Source organism: Eulemur rufifrons, chromosome 10 (genome assembly GCF_041146395.1).
Source record: "Eulemur rufifrons isolate Redbay chromosome 10, OSU_ERuf_1, whole genome shotgun sequence".
Classification (NCBI taxonomy): Eukaryota; Metazoa; Chordata; class Mammalia; order Primates; family Lemuridae; genus Eulemur; species Eulemur rufifrons.
The window spans coordinates 13,878,531-13,891,113 of NC_090992.1; the positions used below are offsets into that span (position 1 = coordinate 13,878,531).

At 37.8% G+C, this 12,583-nt stretch overlaps 1 protein-coding gene across 1 annotated transcript in view; it reads left to right on the forward strand.

Moving 5' to 3' along the window:
• CREBRF (CREB3 regulatory factor) overlaps positions 1-12,583 on the forward strand; it is a 50,016-nt gene that overhangs the window by 24,437 nt on the left and 12,996 nt on the right. Inside the window, exons 5-7 of the mRNA XM_069484187.1 lie at positions 8,103-8,297; positions 10,163-10,352; positions 11,874-11,947. Coding sequence (XP_069340288.1) covers positions 8,103-8,297; positions 10,163-10,352; positions 11,874-11,947 — 459 coding nt within the window. The remainder of the gene's footprint in view (positions 1-8,102; positions 8,298-10,162; positions 10,353-11,873; positions 11,948-12,583) is intronic.

Genomic DNA, 12,583 nt, shown 5'->3' on the forward strand with positions numbered 1-12,583 from the left:
CAAAAGCCCTGGCTCAAGCCATCCTCCTGCCTCAGCCTCCCAAGTAGTTGGGACTACAGGTGTGTACCATGATGCCCAGCTAATTTTTCTGTTTTTAGTAGAGACAGGGTCTCGCTCTTGCTCAGGCTGGTCTCAAATTCCTGAGTGCAAGCAATCCTCCAGTCTCCGCCTCCCAGAGTGCTAGGATTACAGGCATGAGCCACCGTGCCTTACCCAAAGAGAGCTTTTTTTATGTGTCTGCTGCATTTTTATATACAAAGTATTTTCCTATTTTAGGAAAATACATGCTATAATTTGAGCATGAAAGAGACTCTGCTTTATTTATATACAGTACATATATAAAAAGGGACAAAGAAAATGAAATCTGTGGGGAACTGGTTCAGTTAAGCATTATATGCTTGGGTTTTTGTCACTGTTGGCCTGGGCAGTTTATTTATGAAAATGATATTGCCAAGTGGCACACAGTTAAAAATGCACAAAGAAATGAAGATCTTCAAACTTAAAAGTTTTCTTCAAAAATAGTGTTGATACTAATAATTCTGTATAGAAACTAAGTTATTAAGAAAAAACTTTATAAATTATCAAAGAGCCATTTTGTTATAGTGATAATTGTTAGAATTTCAGGCAGTATAAACATTGATATTTAATATTCTGAAAAGTGTTAAAGGCACAGTAGCTACATTGTAGCCAGTGAAGCACTATTATTGCTGAAAGACTTTCTCCATTTGGTGAAAGCTTTCTGTAACACAAATGCTTAAATTTATGCATTTGACATGAGTTGTTTGATTTGGGTAGAGTTTCAAGTAAGCAAAAGGCACTTTAATATGGAGGAAAAGTGTTTGTGCCTTTTTCTTTGGTTTGCTTTAGAACTCTATATAGTCTAGATAGAATAATTGTCTTTTTCACTAAACAGGAAAATTTTTGGCAGATTAATAAAATCTGCTTTAAGATGTTTCAAGGAGACTTGTCTTTGTAGGTGGGTGTAATTTATATAGTTACCTCCCCTTGGAAGATCGTAGTGCTGTCCCTGAGTGGTCCTTCAAGTCTGACAGGTCAGGGATATTGCTTTAGTTTCCTATTTAGGATTAGGGTAAGAGGGTAGGGGAAGAGTGAGACAAAAAGGGGGTGGGTAATAACTAAAGGAATGGAAAATGTGGGGAAGGAAGTGTCTTTGCCAGCTGGTACTTAAAGGAATATATAGATCAGAGGGAGTCAGTAAATCCTACCATCACCAAGGCAGCAAGGACTATATTATCTACCCCACTTTTTGTTGTAGTTTTGCTTTTCTTTGACTTTTTCCCTCAACTTTATTGAAGTATACTTGGCAAATAAAAATTGTACATGTTTAAGGTATACAACATGAAACATGGTATTTTGTTATATGTATACATTGTGAAATAATTAGTATAATCAAGATAATTAACATATCTATCACCTCATATAGTTACCTTTTTTTTTGGTGGTGGTGGTGGTGGTAAGAACATTTAACACATTAACAGCCATGTGAATTGTATTTAACTCATGCTAGTTTTGAGCCTGGGGCATATGTAACTCACACATCTCTTTACCTTGGGAGCCATGTGAACTATTTTTCAAGTTGCATATCTCACACACAGAAAACAATAAAAAATAACAAATTTTTTCAATAAATTAGAAAGGATTGTTTTGTTTTTGAAGTTTTTATTCTATTTTCATAATAAAACACTGTGGCCTCAAGAAAAAAATTTTTTTTCTAGTGTGGCAGTCAATGTGTTAAGCTGATAACAATTTAACTTCAACTGTATATAAAAACTCTACCCTTTACATTTTATGTTATTGATATCACAATTTATATCTTTTTATATCATATATCCATTATCAAATTATTGTAGCCATAATTATTTTTAGTACCTTTGTCTTTTAACTTTTATACCAGAGTTAAAAGTGTTTTATGTACCACCATTACAGTATTAGGGCATTCTGAATATGATTATATTCTTAATTTTATACTTTAATAGATTTTCTTGTAGTTAGTTATCCTTTCATTTCAACTTGAAGAACTTCCATTAGCATTTCTTATAATACATGCCGACTGGTGATGAACTCTCTGAGCCTTTGCTTTTTTGGGGGGAAAGTTTTTATCTTGTCTTCATTTCTGAAGGACAGATTTCCTGGGTATAGTATTCTTGGTTGGCAGGGTTTTTTTCCCCTTAAGCACTTTGAGTATATTATTCCATTCTATTCTAGCCTCCAAGATTTCTGTTGAGAAAACCACTATAGTTTTATGAGTCTTATGAGGGTTTCCTTGTTTGTAACAAGTTGCTTCTCTGTTGCTGCTTTTTGAATTCTCTTGTTTTGTTTTGTTTTTTCTTTGCTTTTGAGAATTTGATTATAATATATCTTGGTGAAGATCTTTTTATGTTTAATCTATTTAGGGTTCTTTGAACTTCATGGATCTGGATGTTCATTTCCTTCTCCAAATTTAGGAAATTTTCTGTCATTTTTTCTTCTTTCTTTCTTTCCTTTCTTTTATTTTTTTTTAAGAGATGGGTTCTTGCTCTTTCACCCAGGTTGGAGTGCAGTGATGCAATTAAAGCTCACTGTAATGTCCAACGCCTGAGCTCAAGCAATCCTTCCACCTCAGCCTCCTAAGTAGTTAGGACTACAGTCACATACCACTGTGCATAGCTAATTTTTAAAAATTTTTTGTAGAGACAGAGTCTCACTATGTTGCCCAAGCTAGTCTTGCACTCCTGGCCTTAAGCTATCCTCCTGCCTTGGTCTCCTGAAGTGTTGGGATTACAGGTGTGAGCCACCATGCCCAGTATCATTGTTTTTTTAAATAAGCTTTCTGCGCCTTACTCTTTCTCTCCTCCTTCCAGTATTCCAATGATATGCACATTGTTTTGTTTTATGGTGTCACATAAGTCCCATAGGCTTTCTTCACTCTTGTTCAGTTTTTTTCTTTTTGTTCCTCTAACTGGGTAATTTCAAATAACCTGTCTTTGAGCTCAGTGATTCTTTCTCCTGTTTGAGCAATTTTTCTGTTGAAGCTCTGTGTGGAATTTTTTACTTCAGTAATTGTGTTCTGTAGCTCCAGATTTCATTTAGTTATACATCCATGTTCTCTTGTAGCTCACTAAGCTTCTTTAAGACAATTATTTTGAGTTCTTTGTCAGGCAGTTCATATATCTCTGTTATTTTGGATCAGTTGCTGGTGCTTTATTTGTTCCTTTGCCAGTGTCTTGTTTCCCTATTATTTGTGATCTTTGTGGCATTGAATTTGTGTCTATACATTGGAAGATGTAAACACTTCTTCCACTTTACAGACTGCCTTTGCCAGGGAAAATCCTTCATTTGTCAGCCCATCCAGTGGATTCTGGGTGGGCCAGCTGAAGGAATCTGCAGGCAAGCTTGCTGCTAGAGTCCTTGGGTAGGCTGGCCTGATGCCTGGCTCAGGCACCTGGGTCTGTAGAGGCTGTCCTGGTGCCTAGATTTTTGGGAGCAGGCCTGAAGCCTGGGTCAGCTGAGGCCAGCCTGAAACCTGAGTCCACAGGAGCTGACCTGAGACTGGGGTGTGTTTTGAGCCTAAGTCCACAGGGGCTTGCCTGGCATCTGTATCTGCAGGGGTAGACTTGGTCCTGACTCCATGGGCCAGCCTGGCACTGGGATCCACTAGGGCAGGCCTAGTGCCTGGGACTGTGAGTGTGGCCTATAGTCTAGGTCTGAAGAGACCTGCCTGGTGCTGCAATGGGCCTCCTGGGTCTGTGGGGACATCCTGGGGATGTGAGGGCTAGTTTTAGGACCATGGGGGCCATCTTGGAGCGTGGGGGTCTCATGGTTTTCTTTGACTTTTAATTCCATTTGAAATTTATCCTTGATCTTTTGACTGGGTTCTATCTGGATGTAAGATAAGGAGGTTCATAAAGAGAGGTCACATGGTTAATTGATCTCTGTTTTTATTTTCTCAGCCCTTTGACTTTTATAGAGAGGGGGAACTAGTGTTGCAGTTGGTGTTGTCCTGACACTCCACATTATCTTCCCTTGTCCCTTTTAGAAGAACCCTTTTTGTTACCCTCTTGGTCTTACATAACCAGGCAATGCCTTTATTTTTTCCTTTCTTTCTTTCTTTCTTTTTTTTTTTTTTCCTTATTTTTCAGACTACTAGCTGTTCAAGAGGCAGTGGCTTTATGCATTAGCTGGCACTTGGTAGGGTCATGTTCTCTTCTTGGACCTATTTGACAATGATGTTAGATTTCTGGATGGCATTTGAGCCATTCACTTCGAGTTGACTTGAAATAAAACCCTTTTGGTTAGTATTAGTTGAACAGTTCTTGCAAATGTTAATGAGCAACAATCTTTAACTATAAAATTAACACACTTTTGTAGTATTATTTGAGCCTTATTCATATTTGATAATAAAAATTTCTCCTTTTCTTGGAAGAAAAAGTTAAACAAGTGACTTCAGGGATGCAAAAGTGAGTTTTTGGTGAAAAACAGAATTTCTTTCAATCAAAAGAGTAAAGATAGCTATAGTTTCTTCAGAGTGCTAATTTTGCGGGGGGGGGGGGGGGAGGTTGATTGGTTTGATTTATAGCAGACAGTTTACAAAGGCCCTTTTGTGATGACTAGCTCCCTTGATGCTATTTGTTGGCAGATGGCTACAACAGTTCATGTGCTTACAGAGTTTCAGGAAAGGTGCAAAATGGAGTTTTAGTCCCTATTCTGGACTGGCTCCCAAGTTTTAATAGAGCCTATTCTGTGAACAGGCTAGAACTGTTCGGAGTCATGGAATTACATGGTTCTAAGATTAAGAATTGGGTTCCCAGAATAAGAGTTTATTTTGTAATCTCCACTAAATGTTTTCGCAGTTGGCTTTATTAAAGGCAGAAGTCTGCACTAACCAGAGATGTGTGATTGGAATTTTAGGCAGTAAATGTGGTCTTTGTGACTTCCTTTGATAATCTTATCGGGAAGGAATCAGTTAGATCAAGATGGTAATATATCAGATGAAAAGGGAAAGGACTCCATGGGAAATGTTGTATTAAACAGAATCATTGCTTTGTTAAAAAAAGTTTTTGAGTGCTTACTTTTGCATCAGGCACTGTGTGTATTAGGTACTGGCTGTACAGATAATGAACAAAGCAGACATGATCTTTGTCTTCATGGAACTTAGAGTTAAGTGGGTTTAGTTACTGTTATGATTTCTTAGAGAGTCTTTTAATATGCCTATGTGTACTGTGATTTGGCAAGAGAGGTATTCAGGATAAGAGTTTCTTAAAACTTACTTGACCACAGAATTTACTTGGGGTTGAAGCCATATCTTATGGTAACAGTGTCCCTTAGAACATACTTTGAGAAATATTTAATCACCCTAAATGTTAGGCCAGTGGTTTAGCAGTGTGACTTTTCTGCGTTCTTCTTGAGCATGATAGACTTTTTATTGAAAGGCACATGACTTTAGCCAACAAATTCTGCGTGTGTGTGTGTGAGAGAGAGAGAGAGAGAGAGATGATGAATTTATGATGTATGCTATTAGAAAATGTTAATGTATTAGATCAAAGAAAACTGATGGCCCTTAAATACTTTTTGGAAAAAGGCTGAATGTTTGTAAGTAAAATTAGTAACTAATTTGGGTAGGACAGAGGAAATAAATAATCTTGAGGACTCTTTAAACTCTACATGAAATACATGTGAAAAAAAATCCATTTAGACCATTTAACTAGTTAGGCACAAGCAAAGTGGGAAGCCCACTTGGAGCTAGACTCCTTGAGTCCTGGGGCCTGTCTCAGTCCCAGCTGTGCCAAATCATGTCAAGCCTCCATGAGCGTTTTACTTTGTATAAATAGGGTTAATAATCTATTCCTCAGCAGGTTCTTAAAAGTCTCAAATGAAATATGTGAGTATATTATGTGAGGGGGACAATGTTTTGCCAGAAATCTAGGCCACCTGGGGATAGGCAAAGGTAGTTGCTAGCTAAGGGAGCATATCAAATAAAGTATTGGGGGGAAGTTGCCTGAAGAAGCTGTATATACAAAGTTTTCCCTTATGCTTTGAGCTGGGGGAAGGCTTAAGTGTCTAACACCAGTTATTGACATTGATAGGAAGGTAGAGTGTTTTTGGCTGGTGCAGCTGCCTGTTTTGAGGTGTTCTCAGTCAAACTAGGGTAATCTCTGTGAGCAATAATTTTGTTACCCTAGTGGAACAAGGGCCTTTTTAAAAGAGCCATTTCTAATGACACAATGTGGCTCTTACATGTTTTCCAAAGCTCCACTGATAACTAGAAGAAGATGAAATCCTTTAATCTGAAATGAAACATGAGGCACAAATAAATAGGCCAAAGCTATTGTTTTATTTATCTTATATACAGTTTTTAAAAAATTAAACTTCTAGAAATGAGTGTGTCACTCAACTTTGCATCATTTTTTAAGAACCACCTAAGGTTCACTGTTGCACTGCTTGCCATTTTGTTTTAAAGTACCACATATGCACTAATATAAAGATGTTAATACTAGCAGTGCTACAAAGGCTTGTCTTTTTTTAGGGTCTCATTCTGTCACCCGGGCTAGAGTGCAGTGGTGTCATAGTTCACTGTAACCTCCAACTCCTGGGCTCAGCAGATCCTCATGCCTCAGCCTCCTGAGTAGCTGGAATTACAGATGCCTGCCACCATGCCTGGCTAGTTGTTTTGTTTTTTTTGTAGAGACAGGGTCTCACTCTTGCTCAGGCTGGTCTCGAACTACTGACCTCAAGCAGTGTTCCCACCTTGGCCTCATAAAGGGCTAGGATTACAGCTGTGAGCCACCGCATTGCCCTCAAAGACTTGTCTTGACTGTTGCTCAGAAATCATTCTGCTTTCCAAATTGATTCTTTCTTTTAAAAGTCATGTTTATTGAGATACAATTTTCATACAGAAAAATTCACCTCTCTTGCAGTGTAAACTTCTGTGAGTTTTGACAAATCATGTAGTCATGTAACTACCGCCACAATCAATATACAGAATAGTGTGATTGCTTCCCCAAATTCCCTCGTGTTTATAGTCATCCCTTTCCTCCCCCCTTAACCCCTAGGCAACCACTGTGTCCCTATAGTTTTGCCTTTTCCAGAATGTCATATAAATGGAAGTGTACTCCTGATTGATTCTTACTCTGAAGAAAACTTGCTAAAATTCTAAATTCAAACTTTTCCCCAAAATGAACAGCTGTCATCACTTTCTTAGTGACAGTTCCCTAGGAGCCATGTATTTAGGAGAGATAATAACCATTTTGCTTAGCCAGTGCCACTTTTTCCGATTACTTTAGGTTTGGGATTATGTACATCCTGTGCATGGCCCATGTACCTAGCATTAGTGATGTAGAACACATCTAAGAAGGCCATTCTTTGACAGTATTTTAGATTTATATGTCATACTGTATTGAGTCTGATCAAGAGCTCTCGCAGCTCAGAATCAAGTATTTTCTGAAACATCCCTTTGGTAGGGAAAATACCCCCTTCTTAAAAAGTGAAGTTAATGCAAATTTCTTCCAGTAAAATATTAGCTAGAATAGGTATATAAGTTTTTATTTGATAGCTTATAATGAGAACTGTCATCTTTTGTACTTGGAAAAGGGGTAGAATGTGAGATAGGATGAAAACCACTATTGCCTCAGAAAATTCTACCTTAGTAGGACAACATCATAGGAGTACACACAGTTTTCTGTCTGGGATGTTTTAGATACATAACTATTAGAAGGAAGACTTTTAAAAGTTGCAATATAGTGTTTAAGTAATGGCACTTTTGATGTTCCTGTAACTATGTTTAATTGTTCTTTCAGTCCTACCTGAAGACACCCAAACAAGTATCATATGCTAACTTATAAAAACCAAAGAGAAACCCAAGGAATATAAACAGTGTAGTTATCTATGTTTATTAATCTCTGAATAGTTTATGAGTTCAGGATTTACATGTAAAAGTTGTTTTATAGACCTGGTTTATTATCCTTGACATGCCAATGGTGTTTTCAGATGAAAAGAATGTACCTTTCATCCAAAAAAGTTAGAAATAGAAGGGATCTTTTTGTTTTTCCTGATTGGTTTATTGAAATTTATAAACCTTAAAAAATGGGGGGCTTTTTTTTTTTAAGGCTATGAAAATGATTCTGTAGAAGACTTGAAGGAGATGACTTCAATATCTTCTCGGAAGAGAGGTAAAAGAAGGTACTTCTGGGAGTATAGTGAACAACTGACACCATCACAGCAAGAGAGAATGCTGAGGCCCTCTGAGTGGAACCGAGATACCTTGCCAAGTAATATGTATCAGAAAAATGGCTTACATCATGGTAAGAGGGGATTGCAGTCATATATTTAGTGTCACTTTAAATAGAGGTACTAAACCATAATGCTTACTCAGTATACTTAGGTATGCAACCGTTCCTAGCAAATCGGAGAGGGGAAGTATAGAGCTGATGTATTTGTGTGACTGCTTTTTGCTTACAGATAGCTTTTACTAGTATTGAGGGCCATCACCCAAGCAGGGAGGAAAGACTTTGTAAGCACTATTTCATTTCTAGTCCCTTCTTTTTTTTTTTTTTTTTTTTTTTTTTTTGAGACAGGGTCTCGGTCTGTCACTGGGCTACAGTGCAGTGGCGTCACCATAGCTCACCGCAACCTCCAACTCCTGGGCTCAAGTGATCCTCAGCCTCTCGAGTAGCTGGGATTACAGGCGCATGCCACCACGCTTGGCTAGTTTTTCTATTTTTTTTGTAGAGACAGGTTCTCACTCTTGCTCAGGCTGATCTTGAACTCCAGACCTCAAGTGAGCCTCCCACCTTGGCCTCCCAGAGTGCTAGGACTACAGGCATGAGCCACTGCGCCTGGCCTCTAATCCCTTCTTATTCTACTTACCCCATCCAGGAGGCTTCTGGTTCCTGACCTCTCACAGTTCCTGTAACCAGAAGGGTTGGGGAGAAAGTGAATGGGCTCCAGCATTTCTTTCTTCCATTCTCATCCAGACCTAAATGTAAATGGGGAGATGGGAATCAAAGTGATAGGAGAAAAGGAGAGGGAAAGTAAAGAAAGGAGGAATAGTTATGGAGAAGAGGAGTAGTAGTAGAGAAGAGTTGAATACCTGTAGCAGGAATCGGGAGAAGTTTATAATCTTAGGTAGGTTAAATTTTGAATTATGAACTCTAAATTTTGAATTATGAACTCAGGAAGCTGTGATTAAGCAGAATTTCTCCTGCACAGATGTTATTTTTACGTTAATCCAAAGTCTTTACCAAAAAGTGAAGAATAACCTTGCATTAGTACTGGTAAGCTTACTACTAGTAAGCTTGATGGTCAGTAAACAGCTTAGTATTCACTTATGCTATAGATTGAAGTTGCTAAGGGTTTTTGAGGACACAAATTGGATCTGAAATATACTTGTGCCTGATTTTCCCTTTCCACTAGAGCCAGGTCTGTACTCTACTGTCTCTCAGTGAATAATTGCTGAGTTTTTGCCTTCAGATCAATTTTCTACCAGAAATTAAAAGATAAGTCCAATAAATAATTCCAAGTATAACATGATAAGTACTAGGAAAGTTGTTCAGCATACTGTAGAAGTTCAGAGAACAGAGCCATTCCCATCCTTTTTGCCTGGGATGATAGGCAAGACCTCGTGAGTCTTCTATAATGTTATTTATCAAAGCAACCAAAGAAGAGCTTTCAAACAAGGTGATCCTTACTTGTTGGATTTTTGAGTCCAACAGAAAAATGTATATTTCTGACAAATTTTCAGACATAGCACTAGGACATCTTGATTTGAGTAAAATCTCCAAACTCTCCTCTGACCACATATTATACCCTAGCCCTGATTTTTGCGTGCAGTTGAACTTGCACTCCATTCCTCATATTTGAGATGCTTATTACTGCCATGCAAATAATTAAGAATCTATCATACTGGGACTAGAAACCCTAGGGTAGAGAAGAGCCTTCAAAAAAGTTAGAACTATGCCTTATCACTCCCATTTCTTGCAGCCACAGTGTGGGAAGGAGAGGAGGCTAGCCCTTCCTGGATAGGTTGTTAAACATGCTGAGACTCTGAAACATGCCAAGACTTCTGAAAAGAAAAGGTGGTAGGGAGTGAGTGGTTTAAAATATGGCTGTGGAAAATGTATCTCTTGTTACTTAAAATGATCTAATTTAAACGTCTTTTAAACTACAGGAAAATATGCAGTAAAGAAGTCACGGAGAACTGATGTGGAAGACCTGACTCCAAATCCTAAAAAACTACTCCAGATAGGCAATGAACTACGGAAGCTGAATAAGGTGATCAGTGATCTGACTCCAGTCAGTGAGCTTCCCTTAACAGCCCGGCCAAGGTCAAGGAAGGAAAAAAATAAGCTGGCTTCCAGGTAAATGCTAATAATGTTCACTTAGGTGAATAAAGTCTAGGAGCTGAGGTTAGACCCTAAGTGAGTTTCTACAGAGGAGATAACCTTCAAACATTATTCAGAAATTATATTTTTGTTATATTAAGACCACGATGAGGCAGGGTGCAGTAGCTCATGCCTGTAATCCCAGCACTTTGGGAGGCCGAGGTGGGAAGATCTCCTGAGGCCTGGAGTTAGAGACCAGCCTGGGCAACATAGCGGGACCCTGTCTCTACAGCAAAATGAAAAAATTAGCTGGGCATGGTGGCACACACCTGTAGCCCCAGCTGCTCAGGGAGGCCAAAGTGGGAGGATTGGTTGAGGCCAGCAGTTTGAGTTTGCAGTGAGCTATGATCATGCCACTGCACTCCAGCCTGGGTGACAGAGCGAGACCACATCTCTAAAAAAAATTCAAAAATTTAAAAATACTACAATGAGAATATTGTAATTTTTCCTTCAAAAGTAAAAGATGGTATTTATGCTTTATGGAAAAAGTTTTTAAGAGGGAGAGGTAAATGGACTCAAGTGCATTATATTATAGCATAATAAAAAATGTTATCACAGCTTTATTTTTTGTTTGCTTTTTTAGTAAATCAGGTTTATTGAGGTATAATTTACTTACAGTAAAATTTATCCCTTTCAGTGTATACTTTTTGAGTTTTGGCAAACGTATCCAATCATATAACCACCACTACAATCAAGATATTGAACATTTTTATCACCTTAAATAGTTTCCTCATTCCTCTTTGTAAAAGCAAACCCCTTCTTGCACCCTTTGTCCCTCATAACTACTGACCTGTTTTCTGTCCTCATAGTATTGCCTTTTCCAGAATGTCATGTAGATGGAATACACTGTATGTGGCCTTGTGAGTGTGGTTTCTGTCACATTATGCATTTGAGATTCATCTATAGTGTTGTGTGGAGTGGTAATAGTTTGTTCCTTTTTATTGCTAAGTAATATTCTTTTGTAGAGCTATACTACAATTTATCCATTCACCAATTGAGGGATGTTTGGATTGCTTCCAGTTTTGGGCAGTTATGAATGAAACCACCATAAACTTACTGGTGTTTGTGTGAACATAAGTTTTCATTTCTCTCGTATAAATACCCAAGCGTGTATATTTAACTTTCTAAGAAACTGCCAAACTCTTTTCCAAAGTAGCTTGTATGTATTATTTTGCATTCCTACCAGCAACATATGAGGGTTCCACTTGTTTCACATCCTCTGCAATACTTGGCATTGTCAGTTTTTGTTTATTTTTGTTTTAGCCACTATAATAGGTATATACTAGTCATAGTTTTATTTTTGAAATGTGTGCTAAATTTTCAAGTATTAATGTGGATAAATGATTGTATTGTGTTTTTGGTAACTCAATTCTTTGATAAACATCAGTAGGCAGTGATTTTTGGGTGCTATGAGAAAGTGTCTGACAGCAGCAAGAAATAATATTCTGAATATTTATTTAAAAAAGAAAGTGAACTAATTGCTCCTTCCTTTCACAGAGCTTGTCGGTTAAAGAAAAAAGCCCAGTATGAAGCTAATAAAGTGAAATTATGGGGCCTCAACACAGAATATGGTAAACTTAAACTTTTAAGAATTTGATTAACCTCCCCTTATTTGCTGACCACTCTCTTTTTCTTTGGTTTTGTTATTTGCTTTCCCTGCATTCTTCCCAGTTTTGGGCTAGCCTCCTATTTCTTTATCCATTCAGTAAGCCACATGTTCACTTTCATTCATTCTTGTCCTCCTTTTAGTGTAAGTGTCTGTATCTGTGGCTCTCTAAGCCAAATCTCATCTCTATGCTAACAAGCTGATCCACTTGTGACCATAGTTATTTCTTACTTCTATTTTATAATTGTGTTGCTAAGTTCGTCAGTTTTGTTGATTCATTTTAATATTTCCCTTAAATTCAATAATAATATTTTAACCTTTGTGTGGATAATTTAGCTTTGTGTTTTCCAAATTTGATCACCTACTGGAATTGTCTGTGTACTTGTTAAAATACAGATTTCTAGGCTTCTCCCCAGATCTTCTGAATTGGAATCAAATAGAACCCAAGAATCCATAATTTTAGCACTTGCCAGCTTGTTTTTGTGCAGCCAACCTGGTATTTATTTGGGAACCACTGGTTTTGATCTAAACCACATGTTTCTCAGTCATTCACATCATGGCACATGTAGACAATTCTCATATCTAAGGCATCCTGGAATAT